This window comes from Chinchilla lanigera, unplaced genomic scaffold, assembly GCF_000276665.1.
Source record: "Chinchilla lanigera isolate Chin_1 unplaced genomic scaffold, ChiLan1.0 scaffold00011, whole genome shotgun sequence".
Lineage (NCBI taxonomy): Eukaryota > Metazoa > Chordata > Mammalia > Rodentia > Chinchillidae > Chinchilla > Chinchilla lanigera.
Window position 1 is genome coordinate 25,741,319 of NW_004955412.1, and position 19,910 is coordinate 25,761,228.

Genomic DNA, 19,910 nt, shown 5'->3' on the forward strand with positions numbered 1-19,910 from the left:
TCCGCGAAACCTACTGCGGCCACAGAGCGAGGTGTCACTCTCTCCTTCTCGGCCGCCGTAGTTTTTAACAAAAAACGGTTACCCAGCAACGAGAAAAAACAATTCTAACCCTCGGCACCAGCTGGGAGAGAAAGAAGAGGTAAGGTGGTTCCCCCACTTCCTCTCCAACACCGAGACCACGCCTTTTCCCTTTGTTTCTCGTGTTGTCGCAGCGTCCCCAACACACCTGGGGCCCCTGGAGCAGATTGGGAGTCTGAAATCCTTGACTTGTCTTCCCTTCCCTCCGTCCGTCCTCATTCCTCAGCTCAGTTCAGGGTCTCGCTGGTTTGTTTCACATCCCTAAAATGATTCAGTACCTAAAAAGAAAGAAAGAGAGGGAGAAAGAAAACCTCCACAGATTGGGCCTCTTGAAACATTCTGTGCCCGTCCTGGACACGGGCCATCGCTTCGCCCTCGTTGGGCATCGACACACACTTCATATAAACACAACAGGCCCTTCAGTATTCTTTCCACACTCAGTAGCCCAGCCCACTGCTTGACGTCCAGCCTTTGTACCCCAAGACAGGAGGAGAAGGCCTGGTCAAGACCATACCAGAAAATAGGATTCCACAAGTTTAGAGGCTGGATTTTCAAAGTCATGACCTCCTTCCCCTCCTTAACTCCACTGCAGAGTACAAAGGTGCTTCAAGACACATAGGTCATGCTTGATAAATGGCAGCTGAGGAAAAGATGGTGACTCTTATTCAACAAGTTAAAAGAATTTCTAGAAGCAGGACTAGTTCCTACTTTTAAATTTCTTATTTTAGACCTTAAACGGGATCTTCTGAGCAGTTGATAATTTCATTAAGGTAGCTTTATAACAGTCATTCACACTAGATACTTATAGGATAGCAAAAACTGCCCTCAGCTTTTCAGGACAGAAAGAAAAAATATTGTGTGTCATAGTGAACACCCTGGTTTTGTAATTTTTAGAAAATTACTTAGCTCATTGAATGAGTCTATATTTGTGATATTCTAATTCACAATGAAGAATGCAAAATACTCTGGAAGAAACGGATGGACTTGGGTTCTGTGGGGAGGAAAGGAATTGAAGTCCAGAAAATTTGGGCCACAGAAATAATTTGTTGTCCTAATTTTGATTATATAATTAAAATCACATAGACTTAGAGAGCCCTCTTTACTGAATCTGTAGGTACCACAGGCAGTTCTTCCCAAGAAGATGTCGATTCCATTCTCCAACACCTACCTCCGAATTCCACAAGGATTTGGGAATCTTCTTGAAGGGCTCACACGTGAGATCCTGAGGGAGCAACCAGAAAATATACCAGCTTTTGCAGCAGCATATTTTAAGGACCTTCTTGAGAAAAGAGAGAGTAAGCTTTTTAAAATAAGAGACTTAAGTATTTAGTTATGGCAAAACCATGTCCACTCTACAGAAAGCCTTTATGAAGCGGGTGACTTCAAGTAACAGTTCATGCTATTTGAAACACTACCTACCTCTTGGACAGCTCTTAAATTAGTTTCACATTATTCAATATTGCTAGTTTATCCTCCTGACCTTTTTCATTTTATTTCTTAGGATACAATATGGAAGAGGACTGCAAAAGTCATACAGTATACCCTCTACTTTTTAGCAGATTGTTCTTATGCATCTCCAATAGTTGACTGTCTATTCTTTCTGAGGAGATAATTTGCAGTTTTCTTTAAATTTTGATTCTTCTCATTTGAAAGTATTATAAGTGTTATAAAAATAATTCAACACTCCTTAGATTAAATAAATTGGTATTCACTTGGGAATATGAAACTGTTCTTCAATAAAGGCACAGAGACAAACTGCTTTGAAAAGTGAACTGCCACAGCTTAGGAAGGTAATTTATATTCTTTATACTCTCAAAGTCCCTCCTGCACAGAGACTAAGATCCACACTGATAGTACTCTTTGGTTGAGAGCCAAAGCAAAGTTCCTTCACTTCCATAACTAAAACTTTTCAAATCCAAGGTCTTAAAAGCTCATGACTATCAGTACTGACCCAGTGGTCAAAATGGGAATGATTAGTTTCAACTTTGTTCTGAAAACCTATTCATGACTAGAACAACCACTTTTGTATAAGCTGTTACTTCTTTTGATTATGGTATTCCAACAGAGTGATAAAGGCAGCTAGAAATAGCTATAGGCAAATAGACATTCCATTATAAACCATTTCACAGAGGGAGGAAACCAACACAAAGCCAGAATTAAAACAACACCCATACCCCCCTGTCCAGCTCCAGCCCTTTGGCCTGCCCCTACAGACCTCAAAATTTCTGCCAGTTTCCTATTACTGGTCTTTTTCAAATCCATTCAGGGTGGATATTTGTTGTACAATAGGAAACTTTAAGTTCCACTGAAATCATTTGATAAACAGTACTTAAGAGGAAAAGGTTACTGAGATAAATCTCTTGGAAAAAAAGGTGAGTTGTCATCAATATTACCTTAATTTTGTTATTATAACATTAATTTTACAGATCCATGCAGTAAAAAGTCTTTAGTCATTTGTTTAATTTTAGAACTCAGAAACATCCCGTTACAGAAACATTTGAGTCATTGTTACCGGGTCACGGTAATAAAAGCAATTGATGATTAAGATTAATAGCCTCAGAATGCTAGCTCTCTAACTAGTAAACAATGGGTAAGACCATTTGAAAAAGTTTTAAGCACTACACCCACTTCCACCCATATCAACCAAAGGTGAATTATCCAACAGTTAGAATTTAATCTCTCCAGAAAGAAAAAAAAATCACTGGGATTTCTAGCCCAGTCTCTCCACAATGCAAGAATTCCCTTCCCTTCATTCTTCATAGGTGGTGACTATTCTTATTTTTTACTTTTGTGGCAGGAAACAGTAGACAATATTATGGTACAAATGATATCAAATCACTAAAGGAAAGTGAACTTCTTAAATTACACTTAGCTAAAGATGACAGAAGATAAAATTGGATCAATTTCTTGTATCATGTACTAGGCTAAATTCCAAATTGGTTGGAGATATAAATATTTTTTAAAAGAAACTATACAACTACTAGAAGAAAATATGGACGAATTTCTCTATACCATAAGAAAACTTTGCTAGCTAAGTTGCTTGAATTACTTCAAAACTCCAGATACAATTAGGGAACAGATTGATAGAATTGACAACATAAACGTAAACTTTTACAGGACAAAAAGCACCATAAGGAAAATTAAAATACAAATGACAAGCTGAGAAAAAATATTTGCAATTTCTATCACTGTGGGTTAATAAACCTAATAAAAGTGCTTGTAAAAATAATGTGTTACATATACTTATAATAACACTATAGAAAAATGAACAAGGGGTATGAACAAATAGTTCAGACAAAAATAAATACAAATTGTCCTTAATGTATGAAAATCTACTCAAACTGAGACATAATAACAGAAGTCCAAATCAAAGCTACACTGAGCAACCACCAACCACCCACCACCATACTGGCAAAAAGCCAAAAGTTTGCCACCATACTCTGTAGGCAAGGCTGTGCAAAATAAGTACACATAGACATGCAGATGGAGATGCAAAATGGTACAACTTCAAGGAGCATTCAACTGTATCCACCAAAATTTCATATGTATTTAACCTTCGACACAGAAATTCACTCTCCACACTTTTTATCATATCGTTATTTGTTGAAACAACTCAAATATGTATAATAGGGATTGGAGGGGGGCGCGTTTGTTTTTAGTTTTTGGACTGGGAATCAACCTCAGGACCTTGCACTTACCAGGCAGGTACTGTGCCACTGAGCTATATCACCGGCCCTGGGATTTTTTTTTTTTTTTTTTTTTTTTTTTTTTTTGGCAGGCGGGGGATCAAACCCAGAGCAAGCGCTTTAAGGCTGAGCTACAACCACAACTCCCATGATAGGGAACTGATTTAATAAACTAAGACTACATCTACACAATCACATAATATACAGTTGTAAAAATGCATGAGGATCTCTAGATAATGCTAGGGAATGATCTTCAGGAATCACAAAAATGGAAGGAAATTAGTTTAGTGTGCTATCATTTAACAAAAAAGTTGATATGAATACATAATGGCTTATATCTTTAAGAATAAATCTTTAAAAATCAATATTTTTCTTTAGAAAAAAGGTAACAGGAAACAGGCTAGACTACATCTTGAATTTGGGTTCATTAATGTTTGGCATAGGTATAAAATTAAATTTAAAAATTGTTAGGCCGTTCCTAAAATTTAAAAATAATATGAAACACATGAACTAATATTGAGTGGGTAACATAAAATCACAGAAAGGAATTCTTTTAAGTGACTTAATAACACAGTAATTTGACCACCCACCCATGATAGATATACTCCAAAAGTCAAATGAACTTTTAAAAAACTTAAACTTTTCAATAATATTATTAATACAATGGTACAATGGTTTCATGGACACTTTGGTTTGCACAGTTTGTTTCACAAACAAAAGCATTTGGCAGAATTTTGTTTTTGTTTGCAAACTCTGCATCAGGTGGCAAACATAAGCATGGCCATCTTTCTCACACAAACAGAACCATGGCCATCTTTTCCAAAAATCATACAACAAATTAAATGAACTGAGGTACCACTGTCACATTAAAGTAGAGTGGTGTAGCTTGGATCTGGATTGGCCCACAAAGGCCCAAGTGTTAGAGGTTGAGTTCCCAGTTTGCAGTGCTATTGGAGCCTTTAGAAGGTAGAGCTAGGGGGAGATTTTAGGTCATTGGAGGTGTGCCCTTGAAAAGGATTGCAGGATACCAGTCTCTTCCTTGCTGAGGTAAACAGGCCTCCCCACAATACACTTGTGCCATGTTGTACCGTGTAGCCACAGGCCCAAATAACAGAGCCACTTGGTTATGGACAGAAACCTCCAAAACTGTGAGCCAAAATAATCCTTTCCTCTTTTTAAAATTGATTTACTCCATGTATTTTTTACAATGGAGAGCTAATGAACACACAGAGTTATCCTAGAAATTATTCTTTTGTATGTTATAGAATAAAGTGAGTAACTGTGCTAGTGTTATCAAGAATAAGATTTCTGGTGTAGGAAAAGTGATGTACAATTATAAAAATGAAAGAGGTTTAAAAATTCTGTAACCCTAAATTTGAATTTTAAAATATCCATATTATCTGATGATATGTTGTCTCTCAAAAACTGAAAAAAGTAGTTTATAGTTCCATACATTAAAAGGGCCTCAAAACAATGACCAACCCTATACCAGTGGACACCTCAATACTAGATTGTCATGTCTGAATACCACTTTCCAAAATCTGGCGTTCTTGTAGTAATAGCTAATGCCAAAATATATATATGATTGTACAGTAAGGCTGACCATCTTTTTATACCAGAAAACAAAAAAATCCTCAAAGATTACTAGGATTGTTTGCAAAGAATTTAGGAGAATCTGAGCTCTTGTGTAAGCTGCCACTGGCCAAATTTTGCACAGAGCACCAATAAGAATAATATATACAGTGCATTGGAATTTATCCAGTTTGTTAAATATTCATGAATTCATAATGCTACAAACAAAATTCACCACTCATTGATCACCTTGATAATTAGGGAAACAGCTAATTATTCTGAAAACTAATAAATAAAGAAAAAAATGAAACCTTTAACCTTTCTTTGCTGGAAGAATGGTATTTCAGAGTAACTATGTAGTTGATGAGGCCAACTATTTTCTTTATTCATTAGTCCTTTTTTTATTCATTCAGTTTTTCATTATTTCCTCCAGAAATAAATGATTAAGTTAGAACATTAGCATTATGCAACCAACCCATAAAAAAATTATCTGATGATAATTATACAATTATAGAGAGAAAAACCAGATATTATTAATCTCTTGACAGGATTACACAGTACTACCAAGTATTCTTACCCACCAAAAAAAATCAACACTGAATCATATCAAACTTATAGGTCTAACTACCAACCTATAGGAAATTCAAAGGCAAAGGATCATCTTAAAAGCCACCATGGAGAGAGAAATATTTAAACTGTGGAAAATTCCAAAGGAAAAATGACCCTGCTTTATCAACAAATAAATTGCAAGAAAAAATGAAGGGATGGGCTTTCCATTAAAAGCAATTTAAAACATATAACAACAAAAGACTTTCCCTATTTAGGTAGGTCTGATTTAAATCAAAATATAAATAAATAAAACTATGTATATTACACAATAGAGAAATTTCAACAGTTGGTGATATTAGAGAATTATTCCTAGTATATTTGGGTATGATAATGATGTTGTGGTTGTACTTGTAGATATAGTAATAGGATGCTTGGAATTGGCTTGAAAGTAATCAGAAGGCTGGAAAATAACCAGAAGAAAGGGGGACAGATAAAATAAAATAAATCATGAGTTGCTAATTGTTGAATCTAGGTAGTGTAAATATAGAGGTTTGATACTATCTCTCTACTCTCTAAGTTAGAAATTTTCCATAATGAAAAGTTACAGAAAATAGTTCTGGAAAAAAGCATTTGTTTTTATACACTTGAATTGACTGGTACATATTTATGTGTCTCTGTTTAATATTGACATTTGTTCTCTTTCCTGCTTTGTTATAAATTCTATGAAAGAAGAAATGTGTTCTAATATCTTGTGAGTATCTACAAGGATCACCAGAGTCTAATTGTTTGTCATCATATATTAATGATCACTGGATATTGTCTGCAGTACTTAGCTATGTACAAAGACATCAAGATTATTTTGGCTCTATCATTATTTATGCTTAGGGTTTCTCATATAAGAGAAACCATGTGATATTTAAGCTTGTGTGTCTGATTCATTTCATATAACTTTCTGATCTCAACATGCATCCATTTTCCTATACATGACTCAGATTTGTTCTTCTTTAAGTCAGAGTGGTATTCCATTGTGTATACATGCTACATTTTTTATGCATTCTCCTGTTGATGAACATATAAGCCAATTGTTATGTCAATAAAGTACCTGTGATTTGAAACAAGAAACTTATTCTGTGTTACTGCTTAGATTTATTTAAATGAACTCAAAATAAGTCTCAAATTATTATATTTTTATTATTTAGAAACCAACTTTGATCCAGCAGAATGGGGGGCTAAGATAGACGACCGCTTCTATAACAATCATGCATTCAAGGTATAGTCCTTTGAAGTTACTGGATTTGGTAATTTCTCCTAATTACAAAATATTAAGTATTATAATTTCCCTCAAATTGTGAGAATTGTATAAAGTATTACAAATAATTTGTTAAAGCTTTTTACTTATGCTTCTTTGGTGAGAAACTGTTTTCTAAAGTATCAAATATAGATATTTATTTTAAGTTTAAAGATGATCAACAGGAAGAATGTGCTTGAAAGTTATAAAATCATTGCTCCATGTTTTATATTTCAAATACTTAGCAAGAGCAGATGCTCAACAAATACTTTGTTGAATGAATCAATGAATGATATTTATTTTAAAAACACTGTTAGTAGCCAGGTATGGTCACATCTGCCCATAATCCCAGTACTTTGGGAGACTGAGGCAGGAGGATCCCAAATTCCAGCCCAGCCTGGGTAACTTAGTGATTTAGGGAGACACTGTCTCAAAATAAAAATAAAAATAAAAAGGGTTAGGGATATAGCTCAGGGTGAAGACTCTGAGTTCAGTGCCAAGTACTGAAAAAATAAACTACTAGCCTAATTATTATCATTGATGTGTTACAAAAGGGTAATTAGAATTAGCAAATGGTGAAGGTACAGTTTTCTCTATAAAGCTAATCTCTTCAGAAACTAAACTTACCTTTGTCATTAGCAGTATCCTCAAATAACCTTTCTCAAACAAGATTCCTCAAAGAAAGGAAGAAAAAAAGAAAGAAAGAAAGAAAGAAAGAAAGAAAGAAAGAAAGAAAGAAAGAAAAGAAAGAAAGAAAAGGAAGGAAGGAAAGAAGGAAGGAAGGAAAGAACCCTAAATCAGAGGTGCCCATTGCACGTGGAGAATCGGTATCTTGCCTTGGCATCTAGTATGGTTCCGTTTTGTACTATCCTTGGGAGAAGTGAAAAAATTGCCACTTGAAGCATTCTCTGTGTCTGCAGTTCTGATGAACTGTGGTTGGAGAAGACTGTGGATTTACCATCAGTTGCATCAGCTGGGGTCTTGAGAGAAGTTCAGAGTCTCATTTCAAACCCCAGTTTACAAGTCAGAAGTTAAATCTTAACAAGGTCCCCAAATTTGTAGTTACATTAAAATCTGAGCACACTAGCTGTGCATAGTGGCTTGCATCTGTAATCCCAGCTTCTCAGGGGGCTGAGGGAGGAGGATCACTTAAGACCAGGAGGTCAGGGCTAGCCTGGACAATATCATGAGACCCTGTCTCAAACAATAGTAGCAATAATAAGAAAATAATAATAAAATTAAGAATACTATTCTACACAACTGAGTTAATACCATTAGACATAAGACACTAGCTTTTAATTAGTTAGAATAAAAAGGAATTAACAGTGTTCAGTTTTGATGTTCTCCAACAGATTTGGGGAATGTCCTAGACAAGTAGCTTTCAATTATTCCATGAGTTCAAAGGTGAAGTTCCATCTGTCTGTACCTGCATATATGGGTATGTTGTATCTATTTCTGTTTACCAGGTTCTCTAGGCTTCTAGGTTCTCTTGATTTCAATGTTTTATTGAAATCAAAATGATAATGTTGAAAAACATTATATCTTTGTGTTAAAAAGCAGTTTCAAGGTATTTTTCTTTTATTTTAAATTCTAAAGGCTTTAGGTGATTCACTTGCATGTCCTTAAATTCTTGTTTTATGGGTTAGAGAATTTCTTCCCATAGGTGGTGAATTACTGCACCTCTATTTTGGAGGGAGACCTCAATAGCTATATCAAAATTGGCAGAGCTGGTTTCTCTTTTTATATATAAATCATTTTCCACAGTAAAACTTACTTCTTCAGTTTTTAATCCATAAACTTCATTAAAAAGTCAACTTAACTTCACACTGTGGAGCATGATGGCATTTATTACTATTTTAGAAATTACTGGTGCCTCTTTTTTATACTTTCTTCAGAATTCCTTACCACATCTTATCAACTTTTAGTAGGAGACAATTATCTGTAGTTAAAAGTAATAAAATAACACATTCCAAAAGCAGAGAACCAACATTTTGATCAACTTCTACATCTTTCCTTGATGAAGATCAACCTCTTCATCAGAACTGCAGAACACAGAGAATGCTTCGAGTGGGGCAATTTTCTCACTTTTCCCAAGGATAGTACAAAATGGAACCATACTAGATGCCAATGCAAGATACTGATTCTCCACGTGCACTGGGCACCTCTGATTTAGGATTCTTTCCTTCCTTCTTCCTTCCTTCCTTCCTTTTTCTTTCTTCCTTATTTATTAATACTTATTAATACATATTCTTCCCTTAAGCATTTTCACTTCTTCTTCCAACATATTTTCCTTGTTAAAAGATAAATACATATTTAATTCTCCCTACTTATTAATTACTTAATTTCTAATTACTGTTAAGCAGTTTAGCCTTTATTATTTTGAAAACACTGCCTATTTGACCCTCTCCCCTCCCTCTAGGACCAGCAAATACCTGAGAAACAAGAACCTGACCAAGAAAGGCACCAGGTATCTCTGAACGTAATATTTTTCACATGTTATTGCATTTCTACAAAGAATGAGGTTGCTATGTAAAATTATATTTCAAATATGAACAAGTCTACTATCTATATTGTTAAAATTATAATTTTTCCTTCTAGGTAAACATCAATAATAAAGTAATAGTAAATATTACTATTTAATAGTAATAGTAATTAGTAAATAGTAAATATTACTATTTACTAAATAGTAAAGTAATAGGTAGATCATTTTCAGCCATGCCACTTATAACAGAAAACTCATTCTTTCCATTAAAAATAAAATCTTAGGGTTAGAGATGTAATTCAGTGGTATAGAGCATGCCTAGTGAGCACAAGATCCTGAGTTCACTCCTCATCAACCAGAAAAAAGGTAAAATGTAAAAAATATAAATAAGTAAAATCTTATTTTTGAAGGTTGTCAATGGATATAAAAATCTCCTGATGGGAAAAGCAGACAGAAGAACTTACAGTCCCAGTCTTGAGATTCATCTCCTATTTCAGGAATTTTTCACTAATTGTTATTTATCACCATCACAGTGGCAAAGGTTCAGAGGCCACAAAAGGAAAACCAAAGAGAATTTCATAGAGCAAGTAAAATGTCTTCACGCAGTGTGGCTTACTCCTCTTCCACCCATAGCCCTCTGCAAATAATGCTTTTCCATGGGCAAGTCCACCCTCGAAGTACCCACCTGTGTTCAGTATTCAGTAGTGTGTGAAAGACAGCATTCAGGAGATGATCGTGCATGGTCTACCCAACTCTATATTCACTGATATCATTTTAATAGCTTGAAGTCAGCCAATTAAGAGTAGTAAGACTATGACAAACACTACAAATCTGGGCTTGTTTCTGTTTGATTTGCTGAAGAGCTCAGTGTTAAAACACTCACTAGCAAACTACCGCCTGCATTCTTTACAGTCCAGACTCAGGAGGACCAGGCCAAGAAAGAACTCTGTACAATGCCAGAAGCCAAACTTCTGAGTCCTTTTCATGTCCTGATGTCCCAGTTTCTTACCCAGTGATTGACACCTAAAATGGACATGCCTCTCAAAGAACAATTTACTCCCCACCCAGTGAAGCACAGCTTTTTCCTATAATGTTTCCAAATTATTCTAGAATTATATCAGCACAACCAATAAGCCTAACACTGCATCAGATGCAATGGGATCAAAGAAGCAGAAAGCATGTCATTTCCTTACATCTTTCTTAGGTGCCCTTACATAGGCTTTCATGAGTTTAAGTAGGGACTTCATTGATTTCCAACTTGAGAGCTATTGCTTGTCCAACTGAGAGCATTATCTGAGAGGATTTTATACCATTCTGTTTGCATTTTTGTACCATTCTGTTTGCAAATTTCCAGAGACATATTAAAGACTGTCATTGTTATAGAGATGTGATGGGGGAAGGTTGAACAACCCAAAGGTTCATCATTAGGACATTTTGAGTGCATAGATCAAAGTACTTCAGTACAGTGGAATGCAATGTTGTCACAGAAAAATGAACAGAGTTATATAAAATAATATAGAAAAAGAAAATCAAGATATTGTTATATTGGAAAAGATACCGGCACAACACTATGATCTCATTTTTAAAATAAAAACACATTTGTATTTGTATAAGTAAAAATTTTTTATTATATATACACATATATACATACATATATATGTGAGTGTGTGTGTGTACATATGCACATTCAACCTATGGTGGTTTCCTCTTCAGAGCAAGATTTGGGAAGGTAGGGAAAACTTTACTGCGAGTAATATTTGATTGTTTAAGAGTTGTGTATCATTTTTATAGTTTAAGAAGATCTATTAAGAGCTATATATCTGTTCAGTTATATTTTTAGGATCCATGTATTTTGCTATCTGTAAATTATACCTATGCCTTAAAAAAGGAGAGGAAAAAGAATAAACTATATGCCAAAGTTCAATCAACTATGTTCAACCTGACATTACTGAAGTAAATGGATTTCTCTTTGGTATTCCACTATTAAATGTATAGTTTTGACTACCTAATCATTTAGAAATTAAAACATTAACATTTTAATCCATCTTATGTAATCAAGATTATTTCCAAATAGCTCATTTACTAATCTTAACATTTTTACCATGCTTCAAGGAATCTTACTTGTCCTTGGCCCCCTATTTTGGACCCCCAAAAAAGAAGTGGGCAATGATCTTTTATTGCAGAGATATATTAAAGACTGTCAGAATAAAGTGCCTGCTATTTTGGCATTTGCCATTTGGTACACACACAATGTGACAATATATAAAATTCCCCAGGAAGCAACAGATATCAAATAGTCACGTCCCTCAGTTAAATAAATGTATGCATATATTTTAATGGCATCAAAAATACAGGTTGTTTAAAAGGTCTTTTACTTTTTTTCCTTTGAACAAAGGAATCTTCTGAGGAAAATAAGGAGGAAATTGCTGCTGTCAAAATCCAAGCAGCCTTCCGGGGACACATGGCCAGAGAAGAGATAAAGAAAATGAAATCAGGAAAGCCTGAAAATGGCAAAGAAGAAAATGAGTGAGAACACTGGTTTTACCCCCAGAAAACATGAAAAAATAAGCCAGACCATCAAACTTGTTGTAGTTGTCATTTTTTCCTTAGTCAGAGAGATTTGATGTTGTGAAATACCATTTGTTGCTGCTGTAAAAATCTGTTGAGCATTTGTTCAATAAACATGCCACCGAAACATACCACTTAAAGATTTCTCTGAAATTCTGAGGATTCTTGCTACTTGTCCCGGGTCTATGGATGGATACTTCTGGATTTAGCTATCAAACTGAAGAAGTTTTATGGTTTGACCATTATTTAACAAATAAATCCTATCACATCCCTGGAAAATGGTTCTTTAGCTCTGGTTTCACTCTAGTGATAAAGAATTTTTCTGCCTTTCAAATAAAGTCTATATAATTTGTATGTGTGTTAGGTGTTGGCAGTTAAACCTAGCTCCTTCAGCATGTTAGGCAAGTATCCTACCACTAAGTCATCTTCTGAGCCCCTAATTTTTGGATACATAAAATTATTAGAAAGATAAGGTAAGTAAAAAGTCTGCCTCCCTTTAAAACTTGGATTTTCATTTGTCATGCATGTATTTAATCATTTACTGGAAATGTATTGAGTACCATTCATGTGCTGGGATTAGTAGTGAATATTTGTGCTTTCATTCATGTAGCTTACAATTCTTACTGTCTTACTCTCCAAAACCATATAGAACAAGATAATAACATCACACTAGAAAATAACAGAAGCTCCTAACAATCTACTTTCTTGTTCAGCAAACAGTTCCTATTATGGCTTATATCTAGATGTCCCCCCAAAGCCTCATGTGCTCATAGGTGGGGCTTTTGGGAGGTGGCTGGATCATGAGTGTGTGATAGTGGATTAGGGATTTGATAACTGGGTTGGCCCCCTGAAGTGGTTTAGCATGGTTCTGGGTATGCATAATAGGAAGGACCACCCTGACTGTGGGTGGCACCAACCATTGGGCATGTAGCATGACTAGAATAAAAAGGGAAAGGAAGGCTTACTGATTTCTGCCATGGACTGTTTCTGCTCTACCATGCTGCCTTGCCTTAGAGCCAGCCAACTATGAACTGAAACCTCTACAAAGTAGGAGCTAAAATAAGCCTTTCGTCCTTTTACTTATGGGTGTCAAGTATTTTGTCTCAGCAACAAGAAAGTAAGACAGTCCCCAAGTCTTTTTAGTATATAAATGGTAATATACAAACTCAGAGGCCTTTTATCTCTGTTAATTTTTCAATAAACCAAGTCCCAAAGGCCTTATTTTTAGAAAATTAAGTCATTCCTTTTTGAAGCCTTACCATTCTTGATTGTCCCAGAAACTGGAGATTAGACCCAAGAGTGCAATTTACCTTCCTAATGCAAAGGAGAGAAAATGGAGTTTTAACATTTAATTAACGCTATTGTCTACTGCTATAATGACATAGCATAATCCAGAAGTCTTAGGTAATATCCTGGCTGGTTCTTTTCCCTACTTACAATACATAGGTGTCCCCCACTTTGGTTCTAGTATTAATTCTCTCTCAGTGCACAGTGACATAGCCATTGTTCCCCAAATCTTAGCAACAAGTCTGAGTAGCTCAGTCCTGGGGAGCTTCTCAAATCAGCCAAGTGTTACACCATAACAAGGGCCATCCTCCAAACCCTTAAATCCTAGCCTGAGGCTCAGAATCAAAGCAGTTTTGTTTCTGGACCTTCCTTGTCACTGTGCCTTTATCAGGTTCTACAATGGAGATTGTCCAGGTGCTCCTCTCTCCTCAAACACAGATTTCTCACCCAATCTGTCAATCTTGTGGCAGTCACTCTTTAATCTCTATGCACCTCCAAGCAGCCTTCCTGCTACCAAGGTCTTGCTGCCACTGGAGAGCTGCACACTAACTAAATTCCAAAGTCTAATTTTAACCCACCCAAAGTTTAACCTGCTACCAGGGTTAGAGAAGGAAAAAAATCAATTCTTTCCCAGGATTTCAGCTGCTTACTTCCCTATTCCATTCAAAGCACAAGCCTCCAACCCTTTTCCCCCTTGAATAAAGCCATCTGTCTCAGAGGATTATACAAGTTGCCCAGAATTAATACAGAGACTTAGCTTCCTTGTTCTGGAGAGAAGATCAGGAGAGAAAAATGTTCCTAAGTGAGTGTATAACAAAAAAATAGGTATGTATATGCAGCAACTCCCCATGATGAATATAATCATTATGTACTGCAAACATGTACACTGGTACCTCAGTTCACAAACTCAGTTCTTTCCATGATTCTGGTCACAAACTGAACTGGATGAGAATTAAATGAAATTTCCCCATAAGGTCAACATTGAAATTAATCATGAAAGATAAAAAATTTTTTAAAATTAAAAAGACACCAATTAGCATTTCCATAATTCTGTTATATACATAAAGTGATTAACACTATGCTTTCCGTGTCAGTTCACACACACACACACACGCACACACACCCCTAGTGGTGGTGGTGCTGTCTAAGGAAAAGAAAAGCAAGTAGAGCGCAATAGGTGTGGTATTAGGACAGTACATACGATTAACGCGTTATTAAAACTTAGCTGGTTTTCTTTTCATCCCATCTTTTGCTGTTTCTTAATCTCCTTCATGTGTTACTCTGGAACTCCCTAACCACTAGACATTAAAGGGTCCCCAGACTTTGTCCTTGAGCCCCTTTTCTACATTCTTTTGTTGATTTCATCCAGTCTCATGACTCTATAAACTATTTCCATACTGATAACTCCTAGACCTTTCTGCCTTTCACCTCCAGCCTTATAGAGCCAAATGCCTACTGTCTTACTTTTCTCATTGCTAAGACAAAACACCTGACATCCAAAGTTAAAGAGGGAAAGGTTTATTTAGCTCACGGTTTGTGGAAGTTTCAGTCCATAATCAGCATGCTCCAAGGCAGGGTGGCAGATGGCAGAGGGGCAACAGTTCATGGCAGCAGAGCAACAAGAGAGCAGAAAGAGAGGACAAGCCTCTTTCTGTCCCTTATATTGTATGCAGGCTACCAACCCAAGGGCAGGTATAGCACTCACACACTTAATCCCAGCACCCTTAATCCCAGTTTGCACTATAAATCATTCATACTCTAGATTCAGCTACCTCAAAAAGAGGGAGACATCTAGACACAGACCATAACATTCCTCCCCTGGACCCCAAAGACCCATGTACATTCCTTTATGAAAAGGGTATTTAATCCATCTCTAAGAGTTTCTGAATTCCTAAGAGTTTCAGCATTGCTGAAAAGACCAAGTCCCAAGTTTCCTCTGAGATTTGGGGCACACTCTTAGCTATGAGCCCCTATATAAATGAAAAGAACATTAAACTTGTCCAACATTCAATGGCACAAGACAGACATTTCCATTCCAAAAGTTACAAGCAGGGGTCATACAAAGGAGTGGGATCAAAGCAAATCCAAATTCAGCAGGGCAAACACTAAGTCCTGTCCTTCCATGTGCATCATCCAAAGCAATCTATGCCAAGATGTGATCTCCAAAATGTTTAGGTGGCTCAACCCCTACAGCACTTCTGGTTGTAGCTCCCATGGCTTCTCTCTTGGGCCCACTCTTCTCCCTCCTTGCAGTTTTCCTCAGATGGTCCACATTCCTGGCTTCTCCAAACTTCTGGGGTCCCCACTGCACCTTTGACTTCACACTCACAGCTTCACACATTGCCCTCTCAGCGGCACACTGCCTGGCCCCCCAGGCCTTCTGAAATTGGGATGGAAGCCTTTCTGACCTCACAACTCTTCCATTTTGCATGCACCTAAAATAAGCACCACATGGATGATGTTAAGGTCTGCTGCCAGCAGGAACAGTAGCTAGGCTTCCCTGTCTTGAATGCAGAGGTTGAGTACTTGGATTGCTGAGCACTCTGAATCGAATTCTGAGGAACAAATTCTCTGAGCTGCAGCTTTCTTCTCAAAGTAGTCTTTCACATTTGCAGTTTTGAGGCTTCAGAAGGTGGAGTCCTGCTGCTTCTTGTGATGCCCTCAGGTGCTGTTATTTCTCAGCAATCAAGATGTCCCCTGCCCTATCTTTGCAATTCACCACTTTACTGGAGCTTCCTTTCTGACCAATTCAAAACATTTTAAATCATTCTGCTGCACTCTTTGCTCTTGATTCTCAACATAAATCTGACTAAAATCCCCCAAGAGTAGCCATATCAATTCCTCAACAGTAGGCTGCCTGACAATCTCTTCTGCCTGATTAGTCTGCAGCCCTTAATCTCAGTTTCAGGCAAAGTCTGAACATGAGCAAAATTCAGACAAACTTTTTGGCAAGGCATAATACACATCATCTGGAGTCCAACAACCAATGCATTACTTCTTCCCAGCAGAAACATTCCAAGCCTGTTCTTTGCTGGCAGGATTCATATCAGCCTTCTGGTCTTCTGAGATCTGACCAGAATCTCCAGTACAGTATAGCTTAAGGTGTTCCAGCTCTGCTTTTTCAGCCAGCATCCTAAACCTTTCCAAACTCTTCCCACAAGCCATTTCCAAAGGTTCCTGAATCACATGGTCAGGTGTAGACACAAGAATAACCCCACTTCTCTGGTACCAAATTCTGTCTTAGTTACTTTTCTCATCTCTGAGACAGAATACCTGACACCCAAAGTAAAGGAAAGAAAAGTTTATTTATCTCACAGTTTGTAGAGGTTTCAGTCCATAATCAGCTGCCTGCAAGATGTGACATATGGCAGAGGAGCAACAATTCACGACAGCAGAAGACAGTGAAAGCAACAAGAGAGTAGAGAGAAAGAACAAGCTTTTCTGTCCATTATATTGTATGCAGGCCACCCACCCTAGGGCAGGTCTAGCACTCAGATTCTCAGTCCCAGCATTGCACTAGGAATCAGTCACACACTCTAGATGTGGCTACCTCCAAAAAAAACCCCATCTAGAAGTACATGAGATATTAGGGAGACAGCTAAACACAAACCATAACACCTACCTAACATCCCTATTTGGATATCTATAGGTTACTCATGCCCCAAACAGCTCTTGACATTGACCCTCAAATCTGCAATTTCCTTAATGTTTCTCATGACCACTCCATTCTTCCATTTTCCTGGGCAACAATCTCAAATCCATCCTTAACTCCTTATTTTCTCTTCCAACCAATATACAATCTATCACCAAAACCTGTGGGCTCAAACTGTACAAATACACCCAGAAGATAAAAAACTTCTTACCACTTCCATTGTAGGCCTAGTTTACATCATTGCTCTCATGAGCTACTGCAAAAACTATTGCTTATCATTCCTCTACAACTTACCCCAAAATCAGTGATCTAAAACAATTATTTGTTCCCATGAGCCTCTTTGTTAGTAGCAATTGAGCTGAGCTAGGCTAGACACCAGTCTCATAGTCAGGTTCATCTCTGCTCTAAACTGAGGGTTTATGAGTTGACTGTGGAAGGAAGGTCTGCTTCAGGCTATGGGCCCAAGGGTCAGCTGTAGTACCTCTGCTCCATTTGTCTTGTTTGAAGTCTGTGCTGAAAAATGTGACTCAGAAAAAGCTCCTGCTGATCACAGAAGCAAAATCAGGAAAAACACAACATGCAAAAAGATTTCAAGATTTAATCCTACTTACACTGACATCCCCTTGATGAAAGAAACCCAACCTAAATGTCAATGTCAACCCAATGTTCATCATGCAGCCATAGTAAAACCTCATGCATTGAGACCATGTCAGGGTGGTAAAGAATAGGAACTAATAATTCAATCCACCATAGTCTGCTCTTTTGGTTATAATTATTGAAATTCTTCCCACAGGAAAAATGTTCCCAAGCCCCTAAAATTTCACCTTCCTTAGTTATTTGTAAAGGACATTAGAGATCATACCTGTTTTGGTGGATAAGTAGGTTTCTCAACCTGGTTCCTGTCTCTAGAAAATTGAGGAGCCAAGTGTCTACTTGGTTAGTGGTTTACCTCAATATTAAACCAGACTCAATAGTTAGTGGTGTACATTTGATATTCAAGTTCTCTTTAAAATATTGTGGATTTCTCATGTATTTGACAGCTTTTGACTCCATGTCCAAAAGCTGAACCCACAATTTCTTTTAAGCCTCTTCCTCTCTCTCTCTCTCTCTCTCTCTCTCTCTCTCTCGCTCTCGCTCTCGCTCTCGCTCTCGCTCTCGCTCTCTGTCTCTCTCTCTTTCCCTCTCCTTTCCCCTCTCCCTCTCCCTCTCTCTTTCTGTTAGGAACATGAGAAAATAGAGCCAATATTTCAATATACTACAGCTTAATTTCCACAATTATTCCCCGGCTTCCACTCTGTCTTAGAGTTCTTCAAAGGAACAGACCCAATAAGATATATAGAAATATTGAGAAGGCTTTTATTACAGGAATTGGCTTATGTAATTATGGAGGTTGAGAAGTCCTACAATACAACATCAGCAAGCAGAAGAACCTGGAAATCTAGTGGTATAAATCAATCTGAGTGTGAAGGCTTGAGAACCAGGAAAGCCCAAGATGGACCTCTCAATCCAAAACCAAAAACCAAAAGCCTTTAGTTAAGTCCTAGAGCCCTAAAGGTCTAAGAACTGAAAATCCAATGTTTGAGGTCAAGAAAAGTTGGATTGTTCCAAATCCTCAAGTGTATTTATTCTTCTGCCTTTTTATTCTTTTGAGGTTCTCAGTGTCAGCCCACCCACACTGGTGAGGTCTGATCTTCTTTACTCTGATTTAAATGCTAATCTCTTGTAGAAACACCTAGAAATGTCCTCAAAAATTTTTATCAACTATCTGGGCATTTCTAAACCCAGTCAAGTTGACACATAATCACTACACACTCTTTCCTCCTTTTAACATGGCAACCTGAAGATTCTATTGTAGTTTAAGTCATTTCACGTCGCTTTTCTACTTGAAGCCCATGATGGCTTTTCCTTTTATGAACAGTAAGATCTGAATTCTTCATAATGATCTATGGCCCTATGCAAATCCTTCCTCCTGCTGCTTCCGACACTACCCTGCTGGTTCATTAGGCTCCAAGCATACTGTTTTCATAGAATTTCCTCAGATATTACAGCTATGCTTTCACCTTGGGGGTTCCGAACATGTCATTCCTTGCATTCCTTCCTGGAATAGTTTTATCAGATATGGTCTCCTCCTTTCAAGTCTGTACTCAGTGAACAAATCAGTGAGACTTTCCCTGGAACCCCCTAACTGAAATATCTAAAAGTTATTTAAAAAAAAAACAAAACACTTCTGTTTCCCCTTCCCTTCTTAATTTTTCTCCTTGGTTCTGAATACCATCCAATATATCTAATTTACTGTCTGTTTCCCCTTAATAGAATCCATGCCCGATGAGATTAGAAATTTGGTATTTTGTTCAATGTGGTGTTGGTTTTTTTTAATGCACCAGAAAAGAGTAAATCATTTCAACCTATACAGAAGTAGGAATAACCCTAGCAAATATCTCCTTTCATCTAATTTGCTTTTATTGGGATATAGGCAGCTATAGCTATAGACGTAGAGATAGATATCTGAATTAATCACTGAGTCTCAGAGAATTAGTTTATGCTTATCACCATCAGAATATGCTCCTGAAGAAGGAGGTCAGTTTTGCCAAAAAAATAAATTGATGATGATGAAGATGATACAGCCTGATTGAAAGGGTAGTAAATTTTAAATGCCCTATTGAAAGCAGAGTAACATTTTAGGCTGGGCATGATGGCACATGCCTGTAACCCCAGCACTTGGGAGGCTGAGGCAGGAGGATTGCTGTG

At 37.1% G+C, this 19,910-nt stretch overlaps 2 protein-coding genes across 2 annotated transcripts in view; one reads left to right on the plus strand and one right to left on the minus strand.

Annotated features, from left to right (window-relative positions):
• Siae (sialic acid acetylesterase) overlaps positions 1 to 328 on the minus strand; it is a 37,623-nt gene extending 37,295 nt beyond the window's left edge. The window contains exon 1 of the mRNA XM_005378432.2: positions 227 to 328. The gene's annotated coding sequence lies outside the window, so the exon portion shown is untranslated. The remainder of the gene's footprint in view (positions 1 to 226) is intronic.
• Positions 51 to 12,363, plus strand: Spa17 (sperm autoantigenic protein 17). The gene is made up of 5 exons (XM_005378430.2): positions 51 to 139; positions 1,193 to 1,373; positions 7,085 to 7,155; positions 9,593 to 9,640; positions 12,051 to 12,363. Exons 2-5 carry the CDS (start codon positions 1,220 to 1,222, stop codon positions 12,183 to 12,185), a joined length of 408 nt encoding a protein of 135 aa, XP_005378487.1. The 5' UTR covers positions 51 to 139; positions 1,193 to 1,219; the 3' UTR covers positions 12,186 to 12,363.
• The last annotated feature ends 7,547 nt before the right edge of the window (positions 12,364 to 19,910 follow it).